The 25,846-nt window shown below is 36.4% G+C and overlaps 1 protein-coding gene across 18 annotated transcripts in view; it reads right to left on the reverse strand.

The window, feature by feature from the left end:
- Positions 1–25,846, reverse strand: part of ATF7IP (activating transcription factor 7 interacting protein) — an 80,122-nt gene that overhangs the window by 24,834 nt on the left and 29,442 nt on the right. For 6 of the 18 annotated variants that reach the window (XM_063396114.1, XM_063396127.1, XM_063396121.1 and 3 more), the window contains 9 exons: positions 19,543–20,616; positions 15,251–15,325; positions 13,114–13,259; positions 11,826–11,963; positions 10,660–10,725; positions 10,051–10,124; positions 9,453–9,541; positions 7,502–8,140; positions 5,935–6,002 (listed from right to left, as the gene is read on the reverse strand). In XM_063396114.1, coding sequence (XP_063252184.1) covers positions 5,935–6,002; positions 7,502–8,140; positions 9,453–9,541; positions 10,051–10,124; positions 10,660–10,725; positions 11,826–11,963; positions 13,114–13,259; positions 15,251–15,325; positions 19,543–20,616 — 2,369 coding nt within the window. Of the gene's footprint in view, positions 1–5,934; positions 6,003–7,501; positions 8,141–9,452; positions 9,542–10,050; positions 10,125–10,659; positions 10,726–11,825; positions 11,964–13,113; positions 13,260–15,250; positions 15,326–19,542; positions 20,617–23,393; positions 23,543–25,585; positions 25,670–25,846 lie in introns of those variants that run through there. The other 12 variants (XM_063396131.1, XM_063396122.1, XM_063396130.1 and 9 more) reach the window with 7 other exon arrangements.

Below are 25,846 nucleotides of genomic sequence, written 5' to 3' on the forward strand. Positions count from 1 at the left end.
GCAGCCCAAGTATAAATGTAAGTTTAGACAAACAAACTATACTTAAACTGTTAGTTCACCAAACAGGTTCACTTATAGAGGAAAACAATGGGAAAAACCCCAAAACCACCATTATCCTGCTCTTTGAGGTTCTCTGCTGATACTGCAACCGAGAAGTACAATTCATGTCCATTTTGATAGAATTCATTATGTTCACACAGCATAACCTGTACTGCCATGAACAACACTGACTTGAAATTTGACTCCCTGCTCCCCATACCACTGTACTCACAGCCAAAATTGACTTTACAAAAGCTGCAATATGCATTTGGTTTACTTCAGTTTTTCTAGAAATAAAATACATGTAGGAAAGATTCATTTAACACTTTAGGTGGGAGGGGAAACAGGAGAGATTTTTTTCAGTTCTGGAAGGTTAGAAAGATGTTCTACTTATTAGAAATAATTCAAAGTTTTCCAGAAAGCTTAGTAAATAATAATCCCAAGCCTTGTGAAGCAATAATACTTCCAGTCCAAACAAGGAACATGTTCTCATTAAAAAGAAAAAAAACTAATCTCCCATACAAAAACTCTAAAGGTAGTAATACTGCAGCAGTAGCTTTGAAGTATCAGGTTCAAACTGAAGGTAGTAAGAGGACACTGTATAGTTTGTGCCAACAAAATTAGAATTTAACAAATGAGAATTGAAAAATACCCAATTATAAGCCAACAGAATGGAAGTTAGAAGGCAAATGATCATCAAAAAGAATGTGAGACATGCCAAGATTGGCCAAGAGAGTCCCTTTTTCTGTTTCAATCACCAACTAGATTTGTGTTGAACAATGAAGCCATCAGCAATTTGCTGTTGCACTAAGTCACCCAAGAGGAGGTAGAACCAGAGCAAGGTGTGTGATCAGTATGACCAGAGTCTGCAGCAAGAGAGAACACAGAATCATCACCTGGCAACATACTTTTCTTGTCTGTGGAAGATAAATGTTCAATGCCAATATGCTGGAAGAAGCAACTACCCGAGACAAAGATGGGAACGTTTTTTTTTGGGGGGGGGGGACGACAATAATACATACTCATCCTGGTGAAAATTGAGATTAAATTTAGAAATAAGTTTGGCCAGTTTTGATGAGTTATTAATTCTATAAATCCCTAAAATTTGGAAATGTACATTACCCTAAAATATCCTAGAATAATTTACTGTACAATTCTTCTATATTTTAAGAACAGTTTGCCCTTTGTTTTTTCACTTTTTCTTCTTACCATTAGAAAGGATCACTCTATCTACCGTCTCTAACTGATTTACTTTGGGCTTGACAAATGATCCATGCTCTCTTTCCTCTAGTCATTGAAGTCATGAATTAATGCTCCTACTAAAGGAAGTATGACTGTGCAGAAGTAATTTCTATATTAACAATTACATCTGATGAACTATCTCAATCATAGATGAGTTTAAGATATCTAAAAAACTTTCACAATCTTTTAACCTTTATCATGATCCCTTAGAAAATGGAGCACTGTGTTGGTCTTATACTTTGGAAAATTGATGCAGTAAGTATGAATAATGTATACAAGGTCACAAAGGTAAATATTATCAACCAAGATAAAAACTCCAAAATTCAGGCATCAAGTCCTCTGTACAGACTATAGCAGTATCTATATCAACTATACACTATAACAGAGAGATAAATCTCATTCAAAATTTGAAAGCCTATCCCAGAAAGGAAGTTCTCCACAGAATTAAGAGTTTATCATGGTCAATTTGTCATTTCAGCTGGGATTTTTCTCTATTTTGTCCATTGCTGAGCAACATCAATACTTCAAGTAAAGTCCTTAGTGTGATAAACTGTGACTGTGAAGTGCATGTGTGTACATTTGAAAAGGACAAAGCAATTTCCATTCCATTGTTAATACAATGGAAAACAGTTTTAAATGCTACACTGTTTCTTCTTCCAAAGTGGACCACCCATAACCTGTGATTCTATAACCAGTTTTGTATTTTCATTTACAGGAAGATCTCTTGTCAGAATCCATGGTGAGAATTATTCATATCCACTATGCTGAGAACTTCTAACCTGTAAAAATCTATGGAAAAGATAATGACAGGACCAGTTTACTAATCTTAAGAAGTTAAAACAAAAAATAGTATTTGGACAGGGTTCAGTGGGAAGAACAAGATGTACTTCTTGTGAATTATATATACTGACAAAGACTAGAGTGCAAAGATGACGTGACGTGTAATGAAGAGGGTTGGTGAGAGGAAATACAAAAAAACCACCCCTCTCACAAGTTAGGCACAGAGACAACAGAAACACTATCTAGCACTTAAGCAAGAAATTGTTTTCAGCGCTTTTGAGAATGTTTTCCCCATTTCATGCACAACTGAAGAGCTCCCAATTTTAATACCACACATATCAACTGTGCCCTCAGAGAACAGAATAACTGGAATCTTAAGCCAAAAATATTAAATAGGAAAAGGAAAGACCTGCAGTGTGAAACTGCAGCTCACAGAGAAAATCGGTTTAGAAGAAGGCTTAAAAAATACCAAAATAAAGGCACAGTCCTCTGGTAGGTCTGGTAACAATTTGAACAGGGGGTGACAGTGGTTAAGCAGTTCCAGGAGTTTTCATGCGTATGTATGTATTTGTAATGCATCTGCGTCTATTTCATCCAGCTTCTACTTTCTAGGTGCTCTTCAGTAATCAAGTATTTGATTTGTAGCATGCTACATTAGTGCCAGTAGGCACAAAAAGGTATTATAAATAGCACTCTTCACAAAATATAAAAGCCACACTCTTAGTGAAGGAAGCGTATCTTTAGCTAAGCGGAAATCAGTATCTCCCTTTAATGTTTTTAAATAGCTCTGCTCAGCCACTTGGAAGAGTCCCAGCTGTCACAAAAAATCATACAAACTTCAAGCCCTGCTGTTTAAATTTCTGCTCCATAGCTCACATCTTGAGTGTGAACAGGATACTTCTTGCTGAATTAGACCATTAGAAATTTTCTTAGTAGACCAAGTAAAAAGACCCTAAATCTGATAATTTTTTTATTTCAGCAATTAATCTGAAATCAGTTCTATCACAGAGGATCAAGTCATTGGTTCTTGTTTTATCACACGCTTTATAAAGACAGGTTTGCTACAACAGCCTTGAAGGGGACTGGCAGTTAGCTTCCCACTGGCCATGCTCCTGGGGAGAAACACCTTGGACGAACTGTGGTTCAACAGGACCGGGCTTTTGCAATTCAGAGCTAAGTGTCCCTCAGGGACTAAAGCCACGGAGTTAGTGCCAGGTGCCACCACAGATTTTGTTGGGAAAATTTTGTTTTGTTTTAGAACAACACATTTTACAGAAGGAGTGGATGCACCAGGTACTGATTCTTTTATGACTTCATCTGTGATCTTGCTATATTGATAATTGAAGGCATTATTTTCCATTATATCTGACCAAGCCCTGTAGCAAACCTCTGCAGATCCCCAGTAGTGCCTAATAGCAGACTCGGAGCGATGGCCTGTCACTGCCATTATTTCCCTAGGCCCCAATCCTGCTTCACAGAGTAGCTGGACGGTGGTAGTTCGGAGAGAATGATTGGTGTACCGCTGAGAGAGCTTGGCTGCCACACTGATCCTGGGCAACATGGTACCCAAGTAGTTCACACCCATTGGTTCTCTTTTGTACCAGACAGGCTGTTCTTGCATTTGCTCTGACGTTAGCTTTAGAGGGTGCAGGTAAAAGGCAGGGGGCTCTGGAGGCAACTTGGACAAATAAAGCTCCAAGGAAAAAACAGGACAGTTTGGGTCCCCAGGTATATCATACATTTTACCCATTTTATGAGGCTCTTCCTTTTTGCCTTTGCCAGGATATCTAAACATAGCATATCGACGCCCGTTCTTGTCCTTCTCAACAACAAATGCATCTGGAGCCAGATCTCTTAGAATTTCCCTCCCTCGCTTGGCAAAATGCAACTGCAAATCAAACCACACCTTGTTGACAAGTGCCAGGGGACTGTGCAAACCCAGCACACCAGATTGCTTAATCTTACGCAAGTCCTCGGCAGCTATGGGAGGATGGTGGTGAGTCTCATCCTTTCCCTGCATGCGCAGCATCTTCAGCACACTCACAAACACCATGTTTGCACTGGCAAACTCTTTGTCCTTCATTAAGCAAATCTGACGATTATAAGGTGGCATTCTGAGATGCCGGTTTAAGCCAGCACGCATTGACTTGTAGCTTGCCACACTGTAGGTATTTCCATCGTGATTTCTTATTGTGTAATAAAACTCTCTTAAGATATCATTGAGTTCACTTACTGGCACCAATTCAAAGCTAGGATCCTTGCCATTTTTGGCCAGCCATTGTTTTAATAGGTTAGCTGCCCAGCCAGTCTGCTTGTGGGTGTTTTTGATGCTCTTAGCATCCTCTTCCTCTTCGTCCAAGCCAAAGAGGACATCCCCAGGGAAGTCAAAATTAGTCTGTGCTCCTTCTACTGCTTCTTTATTTTCTGATGAAGTCTCTTCCTGTTTCAACTGCTTTTCGAAACAATTGATCAAAGTTGTACCATCAAATATGCCACAGGTATACGGCACACAGCGAACTACTTTTTGATCTGAGAGCTGCGAAGTGTGGAGTAATACATAATATTTTGGACTTTATGTAACCAAAAAGCAGGTGGCATAAACTGGATTTTTCAAATGAATGGCATGTGAATTCCATATCTCACTAGCCAATTAAAATGCATCAGGACCCTTTTTTAACCATGGCATTACATATGCTTTAACTGATTTCAGGGAAAGCAAACCTAGAACATACACTACAAAACAGAAGACTGAAAAACAGAAAATATCCTTTTATTTCCCTCCTCCTAGCTCACCTTCCACTGCTAAATACCATTATCATACACAATCTGTTTTTCCTAACTTTTTTCCAGGTTTCAGGCTCTAACTGAAGAAAAAATCCAAAATATACGCCTTATACTGAAAATTAAACCTTAAAACTATACTACTGTTGTCCATTATGGTACTGGCTTTCCTACATATCAAGTACTGACGAAGGTTTTTAACAGCTATAATCCACAGGTGTCTCTGAAAAGTGAAGTTCCAAATAACCTTTCTTCATGAAATGCCTTAACAGAAAGACAAGTGAGGCATAGCTTATACTCTAAAATACTGGCTACCTTTGCCAGACTATTTTCAGCACGTGAAAACCAGAATATTGTCCAGTATATTTTCTTTTTGCTTTGAAATACGATTTAGACTAACTGTACCTTGAGACACTAATGAATTTGGAAATTAATTTTATTCCCCTTAATAAAATGACTTCTGATTAACAGCAATAATTAAGTATGAGATGTTTTGTGAAACATCTATAGACAGACAGAAAACGATGAAGAATTTTAAATAGCTTAATTTCAAACTTTCAATTTCACAGCAAGTTCAACAAATTTTAAACAAGGAATCCAAAAATATTGCAAATTATACTTTACCATGAAGTAGCTATTCCTGAAGAAGGTTTCTTTTCCTTTTTTTCCCCCTCCCATGATATATGACAATCAAACATTAGAATTCCAGTTTTAACTTCTGGATTAGTGTGGAAATGAGATCACTGCAATAATTTATAAACTCTTTATAGTTATAAGTTCAAGCCATTCAGACAAAGATTGGGCAGTCTTTTCTTTGTATGCCAGCCCTGTTTTAGCAGATAATTTTTAGTCTGCTCCTCATCTATCAACTTGTCTACCTACAAAAATCCCATCAGAAAACTTCTGAAAAAATTATCAGAAGCTCATGCTGCAAGCAACAGTAAATCTGAACGAGAAAAGTGTAACTCAGAGAAACTAGAAAGGGTGGCACAAAAGAAACTAAAATTGTTTCATTATAATCAATAAAGGTAAAGAAAAATCTTCTGTGGATTGTAACTTTAGAAATTTATATAGAAACAATCAACAGCCTACCTGTGTTGTTCCCTCAGCAGGTCGCTTGTTTGCCGAAGTATCTGTTGGTGGCCTGCTTGCCTGGTTTTCTGAGGGGTCAAGAAATTGTTCATTTGCAGTATCTAATCAATACTAATTATTTCTACCCATTAGCCATATTTGAAGGCAATATTCAAAAGTGTTTGACACTAAACATTCAGTATGAAACATATTTTATGTTTAGCCCAAGTTTTCAATTTTAAGTATACAAGTTTGATTAATGTGTTCCTTTCCTTGTAAGTTTGACAGTATATTAAAAGCATTTTATGAGCAATTTCCTTGCCTAAGCACAAATTATAACTCCAAGCTTTCCTCCCTCTGTATGCATACTGATAAGCTATTCAACTGAAAATTAATAAAATCATAAAATATTTCCATACAAAAAAAGACCTGACTGAAAAAAGGATGGTTAGACTGCAGAACATGTAACAGAGAGGAGACAGAGTACCCTCAGCAGCTCAGCCAAACATTAAACTAGGAATTTAAGAAGTTGCTTTAATAATTTGATGTAAATATATAAATTCAAACGTTCTCATTCTTTTCCATTTTAACAAGAATCAGCAGCAGTGCTGGCCCAAATCAGTGTTTCAATTCTGTTGAGAAAACTACTAGGGTATAAAGTAAGTCTATGGAAACCACATAAAATGAGGCATTCTATGGACACATAGGTCCTCCCTTTTGTCACTGTATCTCATCAGCGACAACCCTTTTTGTCTTAAATCACTTCTACTTGTTTTAGAGCCAGGAGTCAATATAAAACATAAATTAATGTCTAACTCTCCAGAGCACATATTTTAGCAAAGGTAACTTAGATACAGGAAAATGAAATTAAACTAGTTCTGATGTCAAGTTTTGCTTGAGTTCCTTTTAACATTATATTGTGAGAATGAGGCACTTGCTATAACTCCAACTCACAAATCTTGAAGGCCTCTTGTAAAAGAAATTCAAGGTATGTAAAATCAGAAGTGCAAACAACCATCAGGACAGGACCAAAGACTGAGAAAAAGTATTTTAAAATAATTAATCTAATTATTGTTATTTGAACATTTATTTTGTTTAGAGACTTTATTTAAATATTCTAAGTGTACTCCTTTGGAACTAGGTTTGTATTCAGTTGGTTTTTTCTCCCACTTTGTTTACTTTTAAGTGCTGTGAAAATTAAGTTACAATTATTCTTTACTTTCAGTATGCCTTTGCTTAGAAAGGTGGTTCGTATTATTCTGAGACGTTGTATTAAAAATAAATACCAAGTTCTTAATGATAGAAGGTTCTGACTTCATGCTAGGAATTATATAAATCAAATTCCAAATAAAACAAAGCTTACAAAGCCACACTGCTGACTCCCTCTAAGGGGAGTTTATTTTCAACAATGTCAGAAATAGATCTGTCACAGAGATTATTTTGATGTGGAAAATTTCAACAGGAATGAAACCTAGAAAAACTATCTCTGTAAAACATATTAAGAAACAATTTTCCATAGGGTGCAGTTTTATGTTTCCCTCTGACCACTATCCTCCTTTGCCAGTGTCAACATTCAAGCATAACTTACCAATCTTGGGTGCTGCAATGGTGGGTGGTTCAGTAGGAGCTGTACTACTAAATGCAGAAAGAGGAATCTTCATCTGTAGGGGCGCTCGACTGGTGGTCACATTATAAAGTCCTGGAGTACCCACTGTGGGCAAAGAAGTCCTTGTGGTCTGAGGAACAGGATGCGGAGTAGGAACAGCCTGTACTGCCAATGTTGTGCCTATTGACCCAGCATTGGCTGTAGAGTTCCTCTGAATACCAGGACTGGGTACATGAGGGATGTTATTTGGTTTAGTTGTGTTAGGTGATGCCAAAGACACTGAAGTTTTGGTAAGGCTACCAACTGTAGATGAGCTTTGTACAGATATAAATTCAACACTGCCTGACTGCTGGTTAGAGACCAAAGTCCCTGGGTGGCCTTGCAGAAGCTGAGTCTGGGATGACACTGCCACAGGTACATGCAGGATTACAGGCAAGGACTGCAATGAGACAGACACTGACTGAGTGTTGCCAGTGGGCACTTGATTAGTCCCTACAACTGTAGCTGTGTTAGCTGTGGGAAGCACTGCTGTTGTCAAAGAGCTGGTGGAGGACACTGGAGTCTGAAGCTTAGGCTGTCCACTGACAACTGCTGGAGAAGCAGCAAGACTGGAAGCAGACACTACACCAAAAAAAAAAAAAAAAAAAAAAAAAAAAATTAAGCACTTGAATCAGGTCGGAAGTTTTACTGCAACACAACAAATGGAAACAATTCATGATGGAGGCAGTAAGTCACTGCAACAGTTGTGTAGAGCGACTGTGAACGTCCCACAATTTTAAGTGTGCAAATCAGGCTGGACAGGGCTTTGACCAACTTGATCTTGTGAAAGGTGCCCTGGCTCATAGTGGCAGGGTTGTACTAGATGATCTTTAAAGGTTCCTTCCAACCCAAATAATTCTATGATTCTCTGGAAAATGTAGTGTATAATTACTTCTTTTTGCTAAAAAAGGCTATAGGTACAATTTTTCTGTTGTACACTCTGATATTCGACAGCCTGGTTAAAGATACAGTCAATAATACATTCCTGTTTATAAGAAATGTCAGAAAAAGAAGATATATAAAGAATTATGACATAGGCTTGAAGAAAGCTCCAAGATTTAACTGTTGAAAACACAAAATACAGCATTTTAAACATCCACTACAGAAATGGCAGAGCAACTGGTGCTTCACAAAACTCAAGAGAACACAAACTATGTCAAGTTATGACTAACTTGTCTTGTACAGGTAGGACCTTGTATCCAGAAGGTTCTACCAAAACCAAGTATTAATGTATCAGAGAAGATATTTACTTTTATGCAAAATTTCAGGATTAATTCTAAAGATCAGGAGTAAAATACATTATTGAAAGCCAGTACATGCAAACTGTAAAATAATCCTGTAGGAAAGATTTAGCATTCAATATTAAACAAACTATTTTTACAACCAAGGACAGTGAGACTATAATGACTAAATTAATGGTGACTTTGAGTCTGTATTCCTTATAAAATTTTAATCTAGAAATTCTATTTTTCAAGATGACTCCTTCAAGAAATCGAGTCTATAATTGCTGTTAAGTTTCCCACTCAATTTCTATAGTCATTACATAGAGGAAAGGATATCATCAGCATCCTATTATGATCAAGTACAATACGGGGCCTGAGATGTGTTTCAGTTCTTGGCAGCCAGTTTTGCTGCCATACCCAGCATGCAGTCTCCTGAATCATCTAATTTACCACAAGTTCTGCTTGGCCAAATCAACACATTTTTTCCCATACCTGGTAAGCACACTACACAAATACAAACTGAGAATGTGCTAGAGAACTAAAAATAATGTTTTTTTTAATGTCAGAAAAAGGAGTAAAATTAGTTTTGCTCTGTTTAGTTAGTTACTTCTTTAATGGAAAGCAATAGAACTTTTAAGAAATGTGTTTATAGTCCATAGGGAGTTTCTTACCTGGATTCACAGGGGCTTGAAAAGTTGCTGGTGTGCTCTCTCCTACATTCCTCTTTGACTCCAGCATTTGCCTCACTGTGCCAGCATTTCTAAGGAATGAAGTTTGAGTTGACCTTTCTCTCAGTAAGCCACATAAGGTGCATTTATGAACAGCACAATGATGAAAAAATCCCTAATTTTTCAGAAACAGAACAGCTGTTCTTTTGAGATTTTCTTTTCTAAATTCATTTTTTACTTCTCAGGCAAATTAACTTTGGGTATTTCCCCAATAAAAAGAAGTACAGAATTACTTATAAATTTTCAAGTCCTTGCACGAAGCTTGTCTTCCACCATGAGAATTTTCCTGTTCTTGAAATTAAACTTCCAATATTACCTACAATTTTTTAAACTGAAACTGATGCTAAATAACATCTAAATTTTACCAAGAATGGGTTCAAGTCTGTCAGTTTATTTATTCTGTAAAAGGAAATCAAATTTTACAAGTGAAGAGCAATGAAGGAAAAGGAATATTTTAATTTTATAAAAAAGGAAATACAGAGATTATTTGAAGTATCCTATTGTAAACTTCAACACGGTCCCAGTTATGTGCTTTGCTTACCGGTAAGTGGCATTGTTTACATTTGCAGTGTCAGGTGCTGCTTTCTCTGGAGATACAGGTGCATTTGCCACATTCTACACAGAATGAGAGAGAGAGAGAGACCATAACAAAACAACTCTAAGTCACCTTGCAAACTTATGCTTTCATTATAAATCATATCCATTCACTGCTGCGTGAGAGATTAATTTTCTGAAGTCAATATTGCAGGAGAATTTGACATATTTTACAACTACCCAAAATCTCCTTGATCCTACTGCCTCCCCCTCCTAATATATCCTCTCTTTCCTCTTCCCCCTCTCACCCCTCAGAATCAAGGTAATGGGATGCACTTTTTATTTGCACTGTACTTTCCATATTGATATAAATTAGATTCAGTTACATACAGTTTAAGGTGTTTTCACACTAAAAATGCCTAAAGAAGCTTCTGTACAAATCAGAATTACATAACACATGTTAAGACAACTTTAACCAAACCAGACAAACCTGCTTTGTCAATGCTGTTGAATGAACAAGTCACATCTTTTTGCACATAAATTTTCTTTATTTTCCAACATAAGGTTTAGGCTAACTCAGAAAAAAACCCTAGACCTCAATGAATCTAGTTCTTACCTCCTGTCTCTTCTTCAAGTCCTCCTTGGCTGCTCCAACCCTCTTTGTCAATCTTGCAATTTTAGCCTTAACAGGAAGAAGATAAAAACAAACAAACCCATAAATCCCCAAGAACCATCAAAGAAATTTTACAAACTAAAAGATATATAACTAAGACATCAAATCAAAGGCTGTATCATATCAGGGAAATTATTCTTCCTTGAAATACAGTACAACTACGTTATTTTCAACTATATTACAGCAGAAAGACAAATGTACGCATCACAATCAAGGTATCTTAGAGACAAGTTTAATTATTTTCCTTCCTGTTCACAGCTGCACAAACTGAATCCATCTTGCACGTTCACACAAAACTACATAAATGAAAGCCTTATATGACGATATTAATTTGACACTCTAGTTGATGGCTAAAGATACTGGTAAACAAATATACCGAAAGCATCTTGGCACTTAAAAAATCAATTTAAAATGTCTGTAGCAACAAGAGGAAAGTGTTTTATAGTGGGAACTGATCTGGCAAACGCCATATTTCTTTTAATGAAAAAAGTAAAATTGCCTTGTTGTTGGAATTTGTTATTAGCTTTTAATTGTCTTGTCAGTTCAAAATTGTTTGCATTTTGTGATGATCTTCATGCCACCACTATGTACATATTTTCTACAAAGAATGCAGGAAACCATACAGCATTCAACACTAGGTATTTGCTTCCTTGCTAGAACATCATCATTTTACACTCTGGGGAAACAACATGTTATGCAAAATGTTCAAAGTCTAGCGCTACTGTCCCCTCCTTTCTGCATGTTCCCATTTTTAAGCAAATTTCCAGCTTCATAAAAACCTCAAACTTGGTATTTTTTTGAAAAATGTCTAAATGGAACAGAAGAGTGGAAAAGCAGTCTACTAACACCTAATGAATCAGTTTGCCAGGCGGAAGATCCACTTTGGGGTTTCTGTATGATTAATTGGTTGCTTCCCTCCGTCTGAGTAGGAAAAAAGTTTTACAACTCAAAAGGAACATTAGTATTTGCTGCTCTCCTCACCACCTCCTCCCCTTGCAGGGTCAAAATGGTTTCCCCCTACTGGCAATTGTAGGAACCTTACTACTAAATACTGAAAAAGTTCATTTTGCATTTGACCCTAGCACTGAGCTGAACATACAAAAACTCACCTGCATTTCAGTAAGCACCGTTTTATGCCTTTTGTTGCATTCTACTTTCTCCATTCGGGTTTTCAAGTCTGCCAGAGTCTTGTCAAATATCGCACACTGCAAAGCAGTAAGTTTTTCTTCCAACAGTCTCTGGATAATCTGCAAAATTGTTATATTAAAAAAAAAAAAATGTATGCAATCCTAAAATTTGGGAGACCATCTCTAAAAATATTCTCAGCTCCTAACAAATACCTGCTATAGACAGAACAATGAAAACTCTTGTGCCCTGTCAATCAAATAAATCTACAGTCAGCAACAAGCATGTGGTTGCACAGCTAAGTTTTAACATCATTTTGGAAAATACACATGGTTTCCCATTAATTCAACAAATTCATTTCCTTGCAGTTAGATAAGGGTTTATAAAAATCGTGCTATATACAAAAAGAACCTTAACAACAGAATTTTTTTTTGAAGTGCAGTGCTTACACAAATTAATTGTTCTTACTTTTCTATTTTTGAGAGGGGCATTGGTATTCAAAGAACAGCAACTTAAGACATTCAATAAAAACCTTTTTCTGAGATGTACTTTCCCCTAGCAAAAAGGCAGTGTTGCCTTTCTTGCAGAAGCTAAAAAACATAAGAAGACTGGTTTTCACAAAGTTTACTTGATAAAAATTATTATTTAATGTTTTTCTCCCTTGTATACCTACTGCAGTGTAAAAAGTTTTCTTAGGAAATAAAAAAAAAAAAAAAGCAACTAATGTGGTTCAGTTTTTGCTATCCTAAATTAATGAAGTTACAACACATGCTAGCTAACGAACTAGAACAGCACAATTTTCCTTTCTCCAAGACCATAGGTTCATTATACAGGAATGATGCAATCAGGCTATTAACAGTTCTACAAAAATCTGCAAAATGCCAGGTTGATTACACTCTTGTTTGGAGACTGCCTTTTTTTAAAAAGCTAGGCACACAATGAAGTGCATCACCTATAAACTCCATCATAGTCAAATACATCCTTTACTAACATTTTCAGTCTAGAGTCACATGAGACTAAGTATTATACATTTCAAATGTAACTCCTGCAGAACAGTTTTCAAATAGTATTTGGTCTCTTCTTAAAAGCAGGGCTACGCAGAACTTTAAATTAATTAAGCACTTTTGTTATTTGAATTACATCCAATGTTCAACCACAAAAAAGAGAAGGTGTTTGGGGACATAGAATGTGTGCAGAGGGACTGCTAATTCAAAGATGGAACACAAGTGACAGGTGTGTGTATATGTTCTTTGCTCTGCACCTCTATTCTACCTTTTGTAATTTTAGGTCAACATCCTTCCTGGTTGTAATTTGTACTTGGAGCTCTGCTTCATAATCTCCTCCCAGGTACCGACGATGTTTAGAATGAACATTGTCCATGTCCTCAGATTTGGAACGCTTTCTCTTTGATGCTTCACCTGGAACAATTACATACAACTGCTCATGAGGAACTCCTGAAAAAACAGGTATCTTCAGAATGCCATGATAACTATGAAGTTGTTCTCAGAATAAGGTTTTTCATTCTAAACCAGTAGGAATGCCTTTGGAAAAACATGCTTGATGACATCAAAGTATAAAACCAGTCCTTCTGGTATCTGTACACTACTGCCCTGTCAGTAAAGTTCTGCATTGTGATTCACCCAATTGCTGCCCCAAATGCAAAATGGTTCTAGTAGCATCATTCTCCTTTCCAGAACCTCCCACCAGTTCTTTCTGCTCCTATCAGCACCATCCCATAATGAAACATAAAACCTTCTTCCGAAAAAGGAATCCTCTTCTCAGAATTCCAGCCAAATAAAACTACATCTCATTTAACTATACCAGCAATTAACTGTATTTACCTGCCATGAAGTTTTAACTTGTACCTCCAACACCTGACTGAAAAACCAAACTCTTTTTTCACATCTTGATTCAGAAGGAAAGTAAAAATTGAACAGAAGAATGGGCTCAAAACAGAACTAGATTTAAAAAGTCATTTTCATCACAGCGTGAAGCACAGATGACCCAAAGAGACCTTTCACTTCTTCAGCTCCTTGCACTCTGTCCAGAAAGTTCTTGAGGACAAGAGGGACATCTGCTTTTAAATAATCTTCAGATTATGTAACAAGGACCCAGGGGACTACAGGACTATGAGCCTTACCTCAGTCCCTGGGCACATGATGGAGCAAGTAAATCTGGACAGAAATCATCTCTAAGCCTGTTAGAAGATGGTGATGGGGAATAGAGTGGATTTATCAAGGGGAAATCATGCATCACCAGCCTTCTACAGTGAGACACTGGCTTGGTGGATGAGAGGAGAGCATCTTTAACAATGCTTCTGACACCCAAACCATCCTCAAACTCTTGATGTATGGCCTAGATAACTGGACTGGCTCAACTGCTGGGCTCCAAGAACCATGATTATTGGCACATAATCCAGCTGGAGCTCAGAAATGCACACCAGCAGATGCTACTGGTACCAACACTACCATCTTCATTCATGACCTATATAAAGGGGTAAGAGGATATCCGCAGCGACTTGCAGGTGATACAAAACTGGAAGGTGTGATTTGTACACTCCAAAGTGTTTATGCTGCCATTCAGAGTCACACTGACAAAGAGTCACACTCACAGTTCTTGGGCAAACAAGAACTCCATGAAGTTTAAGAAAAGGAGACACCCAAGTACTACACTTGGGTAGCAATAAAGCCATGTATTAGTATAGGCTGGGAATTCACTGGCTTGAAAACACCTCTTCGGAAAAGGCCCTGGTGGTTTCCACACACATGAAGTTGACCATGGGCCAGCAATGTGCCTGTTGGAAAGAAGGGCAACAACATTCCTGGCTGCCTGAGAATGAGTACTGACAGCAGGTTGAGGGAGGCACTTACTCCCCCTTAACCAGGGAATGTGAGCCTGAAGCTTGAGTCTTTTCTCCAGTTCTATGCTTCTAAAAAAAAAAAGTGAGCATACTGGAGAGAGTTCAGTGTAGAGTCACCAAGATGTTTTAGAGATAGGAGCATTCATCAAGAGCTGGAATTTTTCAACTGGAGAAGGCCATTAGGGAAGATTTTATCATGTTCATGAATGACCTGAGAGGCGGAGAATGAGCAAGGAGCAAGACTCTTAGTGAGTAGCAGTGACAGGACAAGAGAAATGGATGTAAACTGAAATACAGGAATTTCCACTCAAACAGTTAAAGTTTTTTACTGTGAGGGTTGTGAAACACTGGGATCAGAACACTAGAAATTTGTGGAAATACACAAAACCTGTCAGGGGACATGGTTCTGGGCAAACTGCATTCTAGTTGACCTGGTTTTTAATAGGGGCACTGGACTAGATAATCATCAAAGGTCCCTTCCAAACGTAATGATTCTGTACTTCTAACACATACAACCCAGTGAAACATAACAGTTTTGAAATTACATACTTTTCTCTGTTTGTTTATCTTCTTTGTGGGCGTCTTCTCCTTTATCTTCACACTCCTTTGTTCTTTCCCCCTCTTCTATAAACAGAAGAAAAAAATCCATGTGACACTTACTCAAATCTACAAAAGTGTTATAACAATCCTATTTTGACTAATGAATTAAGAAAACTTATTAAAAAACATGTGACGGAAGGCAAGAGAAATAAGTATGACAAAAAGGGAATGCAGATATGAAAAAATAAGGGGATACCCTCAAAACAATAATTTGAACTATCATGCAACACATTAAGACCAGCTTCTGAAGTTGCTTAACATTTAAACTAGAATTACTGAATTGCAATTATGAGGGTAACATGTATCAGTTACCACTGAAACAAAATGATGTACTTTTAATGCAGCTGAAGTTCTCAAAAAGTTGTTTTAGCTTACTTTTCCACTTAGGGAGAAAGTATAAAAAATTCAGTAACAAAACACTAGTATGTTTCTCTATTTACAATTGGCAACTTCAACCATTATCTTAATGGTAGGAAAGGCCTAGATTTAGGTTAACAAATATAATTTTGATTTGAAGTTTCTTGCTAATACAAAGTATCACAATTTAGGACTAGTCATCTCAAATTATACAGTTTAGGAAATGCTTAAATAGAGAAAAATCTGAAGCTACCAAACACTCAAAGATAAAAACGGTAGCACTTCCTGAAAAACTTTTATTACGTGTTCCATGAGCTTCCATTATGTGTTTCATACATACATGTATGAACAAGCTTCCATTATATGTTTCTGTGCTTGCTAGATACAACACATAACTATTGCTTTTAAGAGTACAGTAAAATCTATCCAGAATATAGCAGAGCAAGTAAGCACTGTTATGCACATCTTGATCTGCACACTTCTTCATTTTCCTATATTCACTTTGTTATTACAGCAGTTTAGCTTTTCTAAGGGAAGTTCTGGTTGCAAAGGTATGCTTGACGGTCTCTTAAGTCTCACTTCTATTGTGAAAAAAACTTAATTGAATCAAAACAATTTACCTAATAAATCAGAAAAAGGAAGAAGTCAAAACCCAAAAACCTGGCATTATGAGATTCTTATTAATGTAAAAAATAATATTAATAGTGCAAATTCTTCAATCCAAATATAATTACTTTTAAGGTAATAAATTAGGATAATGCCTATGCCACTGCTTTTTAAGACTTTGAGATAAGTGTCATGTATTTAATTGCTATGCATAAAACAGGACTCATTTTCCTATGCATCTAAAGGAGAATTGCTAAGTTCAAGACAACTTTTCCCACAGTTCAGAGATCTTAATATTCATCTGAATGACACAAATATTCCATGGAAAGATACACATACCTAGAATGTCTTTAGATCCTGTTACAAGCTTCAAAGCTAAGGACTTTTTTTAGTTCTATATAGAGGACAAGTAATTTCAGGGATGAGAAGGTCCTTTCCTTACTAACTTCCGTTACCATGGACAAATCTCATTTAACTAAAAGTGGTTTAAACATGATGCCCAGCTAAACTCTCCAGCTAAGGAGGAGAAAATTTCACAACTATCAGTTTAGTTCTCACTGCTAAGCTGTGATCTCATTATCCTGGTGCTAGACAGGCAGAAGCAATGAATGCAACCTTGTTGGCCTCCTATAAGCTTGGTGTATCAAAGTTTTCCTCAGTTTCTTAATTTATTCCAATCATTTTTCAATTGCTTTCTTCAACTGCCATTTTATCAATGTTTCCTCAAAAGTACCTATTATAATCGTGAAATATTTTTATTGAGTGGTTAGTCAGTTTTACCTTCTGATCAAGTTATGAGTTTTGTACTCCTGTGCACCACTTCGTAGACAACCAGAATGAGTTTCACCTACCATGTTCGTTCCTCAGTCAACCAGCATTGCAAAAGTCTTCTCCAGTTCTTCGTATCAGCAAACTAGTCACCTCATTAGTTACCATTCATTTTAGGCAAATTATTAATTCTGTCACAGAGCACAGTCTCTGGAACTCTGAATTTATTTTTCATTTTTCAGCTGATTATTTCCTCCATGAGGACTTTCCATTTTACTGTTTCATTTCCAAAAGTTCTTGATAAGAAATCACTTGTGTCTGGACATCCTAGAGAATTCACATCAGGGCTTCCCTGCCACAGGCTTGTTTGCTTACACAAAAAGCTCCAAAGCTTTTTGATGTATCATCTTTCATCATAAAAATCTGTGACAACATAGCTATTATAGATACTAATTCCACTTGTCCATTTGAATAAAGTCTTCTAGTACCAACCACTATTGTTTAGCCCTGCTGGTTTTTATCTGGACTTGCTGAAATCTTACTTCTTAACTGAGCAGTCTGCACCTGCACTGTTTTTCCAGTACAGCATCTTGAAATGATCTCCATATGATCTCTACAGTTTTAATTTTCACAGATTCGTTCCAAGAGTTGCTCTTTATAAGGTAACTCTACCTGTTTTCTCATACAACCGTTTCCTACCTCTGCAACCTCTCTTTGTTGCCGGTTAACACAGAACATCACAGTGACCAATTTTCATTTCATGAACAGTCTCAGTTACAGCCACACAACTGTAAGAGTCATAAACTGTTATTAGCCAATAAATAAAACAACTAGACAAAAGAATTTGTCTTGTCACCAAAACTAAGAATCTAAAAGAAAGTATTGCTGGATACACTAATTTTAAACTTCTGCAAACTGTAGTACAATATTTAACATTCACTTCAGTCTTTTTGCTCCATAGCAAATTCCTCTGTGACCCTAGAGTGCTTTCTTATTGGGTAAGATGAAAAAAAAGTAAACCTAATGGCTTCAATGAGAGCACCCTTAAACCCCAGTGAGAACAAAGATAACCAATTTATTTATAATGTTCATTTTATAAAAGGGACTCGTAATACTACAATTTTGACACAACTACACAACAACCTTCTTTGCCTCTGCTTCCCCCACTTCCAGTTTCTGGAAGACTTTAAGTGCACAACAATGGTATCACTATTTCCATCTCATTGACTACAGCTAATGCCTAAATAAGATATTTAGCAGAAACTACGGAACCTACCTTGTCTCTATTTAACTAGCATAATTTAAAGGTAAAGACTAGAAAAGGAGGAGCCTAAAACAGGGCTGAAGAAAATTTTTTATCTATTTCTCTAGCTGTTTTAGAGACTGAAGATTCAGAATGCCACAGTCGCATCATTAGTAAAACAAGATTTGAGAAACTATGGTTACTAACTCCCTAGAGACTAAAACCTGAATCTTGTTTAAGCTATGAAATTTCTACCCAGTGAGCCATATTTAAACACACTTGGGTTCATACGGTCATGATTTAATAAATGCTATACCATGCAAGGGTTGGGGAGAAGAGGGGGAGGAAAAAACCAACAAAATAATTCCAGCCCCAAGATAATTTGAAATAACATCTTTCTTAATTACAGATAAAAGAACAGTGTCAACTTATCTGTAAATAATTAATCTGTTTTATTTTCAGAAGTACAATAGTATAGCAATGACCATTCATTGTCAAAAAGAAAAGAAACTTAAAAAAACTCTATGAAACAGTGCACTACAAAGGACAGCCATTCAGTTTAACTTAGAAAAATATTCTGCTAACTACATGAAGAGATTCCACACTTAACATTTAAAAGCATCCATCAGTTGCCATAGCCATCAAAGAAAACTTAGATAAAACCCACTGAGTCAAAAGAATAAAGCTGTATGATATGAAAACAATACTTGACATCCATTTTTCATTAAACTTTTCCAATTCTGTCTTTCAGTGGCAAAAAAAAGTTAAAAGAGAATTTGAGGCACACCTGGATTACATGTGTGTTTTCCTTCTCATTTATTTGCATGTTAAAGAAAGCTGAAATCCTTTCTTCCCTGTGAAAGCAGTAAATGAATGCATTTCTCCTCTCCCAAATCTTTCTGTTCCCTCTCTGACAATTGCTCATCTTTGCTCTTTTTCCATCCACCACCTCACCCAAGCTGGCACCCAAATTTACAGAGTATGAAAAAAATCCAAAGCAAAACAACAAGAAAACAACAAAAAACCCCCCTAAAACCAAAATGCAAAACAATAAACAAAAAATCAAAACAATCCAAACCTTGACAATGGCCATTTTTCAGTGCTAAGTTTTCTTCCTCAAATACCACCCTTGAAAACTAAGACCACATAACATTTCTGGTGGGTAACACTGCTGTTTTGATTTAGAAACCTGCCACAAGTGTGTCATTCTAAGAAATGAACAAAATCCCAAACCTGCATGGAAACTAACAATTGAGAAAATTCTTACCTGGAAGACTTGACTTGTTTGGTAGTATCTCTTCAACACGTTCCTCCTTCTCATCACAGGGATCCTCTTCATCAGACAGTACTAAGAATGCCTCTTTTGGCAGACTTTCATTGCTTTCCTGCTTGGATGGTGAACCCAAACAGTTGTCTATTTTCTCTTCTAAATCTGGGACTGTGTCATCCACTGGAAGCAGAGAACTTTTAGAAAAACAGCTTAGGTCATCTTCAGCAGGGGCTAGTTTTTCCAAAATTGGAATAATGTCATCTGTTTCCATACAGTCAGTATTGTCCAAGATACTTTCACTTGGCTCATCTATTGTCTTTGAAACAGTGGTTTCTGAAAGTCCTGCACTGCCTTCTTGTTCTTCCTGGTCAGTTTCCATACTGCTAGAGATAGCTGCTTCTCCAACAACCTCTTCAACAGTTACTTCTTCAACCCTCTTTCCCTCACCAGATGAACTGGAATTAACAGGTAAATCATTTGTTTCTTCCTTCTCTTCAGAGGAGTCACTAATATCACAGACTGATTTACTTTCACCTTCCAATGGGATATCATTCTTTCTCTGGTCCAAATGACCTTTTCTATTATTTTCTTCATGGAAGTTATCTTTACTGCTACCAACTCCATTTTCAGCCTCACATTTTAGTGCAATGTCAGTATCTTTAGCTTGCTCGGGAGTAACATTCTCAGTAACATTCAGCATTAGTGATTTGGATTCTATGTCATTGACTATGTTTCCCGCCCTACTTTCAGGGCTTTTGGTCTCACTAATTTCATCACAAGCCGTTCTTCCTTCTTCAGAGTTAACACACGAGTCAACCATGCCATTGATTTCTTTCTTACCTTGTGTACAGTCTGTATTGCTCAAAATGGAATTTATATCAGAATCTCCATTCTCATGTTTACCATTTAACAGTTTCACTTCAGCTGTCTTCAACAGCTCCTCTTTAACCTTATAGACAGCTTCAAGTTGTTGTCGATCACTTACTCTCATTGTTTTTCGTGCTTTAAAGACTTTTTTCTGAGGTTCCTCTGAGCTATCCATCTTAGTCCTTAAAAAAAATTCAGAAAGAACTGTGAAGATAAAAAATTATTATTGTTATATTACACTGCTACTAAGAAAGACTGTAATGTTCAGCAGGTTTTAAAGTAAACCAGTTGAAATGTTACTGACAAAAACAAAGAAACACCTGTCAACACTTAAATTTTATCTGACTTCCCAAAAAATGAATCCAAGTTTCTCTATATGCTGCACAAACAGATTTAAGGTCACACAGGTCACACTGTAACATCATGCAGTAATATTCTAACTACATATTTTAGATCACTTGTCCCATCATATTCTATTAAAAACAGATATTACACTAAGGTAAGAGCCAGCACACTCTCTTCTCACAAAAAGGTAAAAATAAATGTAAAGCGGATGGATCAAGAATCCTTCTAAAAATATTTAATTTCATAAATTCATAAGTTTCAACCGGAATTAATAATTGGGGTAAATAATGAGATTTTTATATCAAGTCACTTTTAAGGAAACTTTGTTATATACAAAGAATTTCTTAATGTATCATTAAGATATTCTTTTCTGCATAAATAAAAAATATTTTAATCCTCCACATCGACACAATATTGAAATGAACTTGGATTTTTAGACCACTTTCATTCAGTTTGCAGCAACATTTTACTAAGAGTTACTTGTGGCCACAGAAATGACAGGTATTGGAGCACCTTGTAGAAAAATTTTCTCTTTCAAGGAACACTGGTGGGTTTGCCCTCAACACAGCTATACTCATTCCATCCACCCACAGAAGTAATAAGAAAAATAAAAATGTTTATAAAAAGTCTAAGAAAAAGGTTAGAACATCTATTTTATCAAAACAAAACATGGAGCTAAAGCTAGCATTACCTAGGAAGTGATAACGATTTTGTTGAAATGCAAAAAAATCTGATTCCATCTGTTTCCATTAAACAAAAAAAAATCCATAGGGATGTTTAAAATATATTTTTCCCCATGTGGTCTTCCTTAATGGCTTAGTTTTAAAGGATTATATATGATTATCTCCAGAAGCAGAAAGCAGCTGAAGAAGTTCTTATATCCTAAATGTAACTCAGCAACTAAGATCTCAAATCAGCCAATGCTAACTAATTTAGGTATACTGAAGCTACAAACCATCATGAAGTTACTACCAAGTACACAGCTTAAGTTTCTCAAAAACATGCAGAAATTATACTAACAGTAAGTAAAAGAGAAAATAATCATGCAGTTATCTCAATATGACGTTTTCTGCCATAAGGACCAGATACGCAAATGTTTATAACACTGACACAGCAGACTTATTAGACAAAGGATGCACATTAAATATTTAGTATGAATAATTTTGTGTCAGCCCCCAATTAATTTTCATTTACAGAGCTAAGAAATTCATTAATAAATTGGATTTTGTCTTTTCAGGTGGGACATAAATTATTTCAAAATTCTTTGGTAAAAGAAAGCAGGACTACTGCCAACACTAGCTCATATCAATGACAGCTTTGTGTAACCACAACTTCAACAGCATTTGGACAACCCTCTCGGGCAGTTTGAATGATTCTTGGCATTGTCCTGTGCCAGGTGAGGAGCTGGACTCAATCCCTGTGGGTCCCTTACAATTCAGGATGTTTGACAATCTACAGTTCTATGAACCAAGCTGCAAAATTCAGAACACAGATGCCACAACCTCTAAATAACAATTTGGCTCCACTCCATTTTGTAGCCAACCTCATTACAAGTTTTATTCAGGCAATGCTAAGATTGCCTTTTAGCCTTCTCTTCAGCAGACTGAAGCTGTCAAGCTCCCTCAGCATTTCATCATGGGTCACATGCTTTAGCTCCTATCATTGTGTTCTGCTGGATCTTTTCCAGTTTATTTGGAACAATTTTTTGTGAAGGAAATAATTTAACATTTATGCCTAACTACAATCTTCTACATTGTAAAGTAAGACTATATAATTTAAAGTACAATATGAATTTTATTCTAAACCCCAATCATGACATACGTTACATTACAATTCTAAGGCTTACTTTATACTTAGTTAACATGACCTGACAAAAACAGGGACAAAGCACAAAGCACTTTTTGTATTTCCTTCTAACTTAACACTGAGCTTCCCTTACAATTTTTTTCAGTTCTTTTCCCCAAAATAATCTAGAATCCTCAGATCTGAGTTACTGATAGTACTTAACACTTTGACTCACACCTCAAGAACAAATGAACAATTGTGACCTAAAGTTGTATCAGGTCTGACTCTCAATAATACCATTATGACAATTATTTTGCCATTCTGATCTAGATTTTCTGAACTGGATTGTCTGCTACAGTACTGCCACAATTGGGAACAAAATGTAACACCTACAGAAACACTGATCTGAAACACCACTTTACTTAAGTTAAAAAGAAGGTTTTCATCACATAACCATTTTCAGTCAGATGACCTATGAACTCCACGTGAGCTGTTAATGCCTTTCCAGAGCTGTCTACATGCTAAATACAATTTCTTCATATTCCTTCGGAAGAGAGTCTATTTAACGCAAGAATTAGATCTGAGGGTACAGGAAGCACGTAAAAATCTCTAGTATTTTGGAAGTGCAAGTGCAGTTTTTGGAAGCACATCCCTACCATCTTCCCAAGAACTTAGAACTGAAGGCAGACATTTTCACATCATTATAAAACATGTATCAGACAGTCATGTAATAGAATACTGACCAGCATATTCATGTTCCATGCATATAAACCCCTATAACTAACAGACATGCTGTTACAGATTTTTATCTTGTAGAGGCAATTTGGGAAGAAAAATCAAGCTTGGCTAACCTTGAACAAGTCCAAGAACTCCTAATAGGTGGTGACCCACTAGTAAGAATCCTTTGGTAGCACAGTACAAGAACAGGGCCTCTGCATCAAAAATTACAATAGGATAGTTCAATCTTCCAGACTACGGCATTTTCTTTTATAGCCATTACCTAGAATTTACAAAATATATTACAAAATTCACAGTCTTACTTTTCCTATGACGAGAACACACTAACAGATTAATGTAACATTTACAGATGTCTTAGAAATCTGTAAGTGAATCACTTGAATAACCATATAACTTAAAATAAATGAATATTTGCTGTTCTAATTTCCTTAGGTCATCTAAGCAGCTTTTCATTAATATTTTTAAAATAGAGTAAATACAAAGAAAATAAAGGACACTTCTTTTTATATTTGCCAAGAAGAGCAGACTTAAAAACTCAAACATCAGAATCCCTTTATACTGATGCATCCTTACTTTTTTATTGAAAAAAAACGATGAACAAGCTTTAATTGCTAATATATATAAAAACTGTGTTCACTTTTTATCTTAGAATGTTATCTGAAATCTAGTTAAAAACATAGCACTAACATAGTTCTAGAGAGAACTTGTAGGAAATACAGGCTTCTCAAAATTCCATTGTTAAATGGCTATGGGAGAAACTCATGCATATTTTCCCGCTCAATCCCACAATCCTTTGCAAACAAAGAGTATTTGATTAAAGTTACCAAATAATATCCATAAAAACTACTGTGGCAAAATTATAAGCATGGATGAGATGAACCAGTGTTTTGGGTTCATCTTTTAACAGTGAAATATCTTGTACCAGGGCAGATGAGTCCTTAAGCATTTCCAGCCATACTCACACGGGAGCACAGTGCAACCAAAGAACAGGTATCATGTGAGAGCTGAGTGAAAGAGAAACAAAGCAACCAGTAGCCAGTCCAGACAGGCTTGGTCACACCAGTATAAACCAGTCAGCCATAATCTGATAAATACTGGTTTCCAGCCTTTTAAAGGGGCAAAGTGCACAACTTCAGAGAGCAACAGAGCAAATTACATTAATTGTCTTGCACAAATAAAGCTGATTAAGCTACTAGTATTCTAAATTAATGTATTTTGGTAGTCTCCCTTTATAGTTAACAACATGAAGTTTAGGTTTGTCAAACGCTCCTTTATCTGATGCTTGGGTGTTTTCTTTTTTAAGTCATTGTGTGACCAAGTCACAAGGAGGAAACCAATGGCCCAGGCACCAAACCAACAGAAGAGTACCTTTTACTTCAAAGAATGGCTTTTGTATCCATCAGCACAAAATGACTCCGGCATGTACAGATACCTGTGTAAGCTGTAAGCTGTTAAATGCTGTAAATAACGACATAGGCTTTGAGCTGATTTTTTTGTTGTTGTTTTGATTTTATTAAAGTCAACAATTCTGACAGACCAACATACACATTGGGTTCATTTGTTTAGAAACAAAAGCTCCCTTTTTCGTTTTAAGCTTTAAAGTCATACATAATTAGTCGTGTGAGACATGAACACGTCTTTAAGCACCTCCCTCCAAATTTTAGAAATTTTTCTTATGACAAAATGTGTCCTTAATGGCACAAAATGTGCCAGTACAGCTACGTACATGGGAACACCTCTTTTCTGAGCCAATTAAAAAGTTTTCCCTCTACTTTCTTGTTTTTTATTATTCTTACTCTGTAAAGAGACCACCGCTCTAAAGCAAGAAAGGATTGTATTAGGTGGTATAGATCAGCCTATGATCATGTGCTCAGGTAAGCAGCCCATGAGCTGCTCAAAATGATAAGCCAATCAGCAAGGAGCTGCCTGAATTCTGCCTAGTGACAGGCAAGAGGCAAAGGGGAAAGCCATGGGAAAATGACGGGGGGGAGGGAGAAGCTGCAATCTAAACAATAGTTCATAATGGGGTTTGCATAACATCATACGTCTAGAAGAAGCACCAGGAAAGGGCTCCTGGAGGGCATGCAGCACTCGCCAAATGCACCACAACCATAAAACATTTGCCAAAGCACAAGAATTACATGGAGGAAGTAAAGTTCTCTGATAATGAACGTCAGTGCTCAAATGTGCAAGCCTACTTAAAATGTAGCATAGCCAAATCAAAGGAAGTGAAGCAGCAAAAGGTCATAAGTATTGTGTTCTAGATGGAGAGTTCCAGAGAATGAAAGTGGTGAATAAAACCTACCTTTTAAGTAGTGGGTCATAAAAAGCAGTTTTCAATTGAAATCCTCCATAGCAATTTTGATATAAGTTGTCAGAAATTTAAAAACTATTTTCAGAGAAGAAAAAAAAATACTGTTTAAGACCCATTCTTATAAAAGATGTAATTAAATAATACACCAATATTTTGTTTTTTTTACCAGTAATACAAGTTGACTGATTTGGCTGAATGAACACACCACCAGCCCACATACAACTGTGTGAGCTCCACATACAACTATGCCTT

The sequence above is a fragment of the Prinia subflava genome, chromosome 4 (genome assembly GCF_021018805.1).
Source record: "Prinia subflava isolate CZ2003 ecotype Zambia chromosome 4, Cam_Psub_1.2, whole genome shotgun sequence".
Lineage (NCBI taxonomy): Eukaryota > Metazoa > Chordata > Aves > Passeriformes > Cisticolidae > Prinia > Prinia subflava.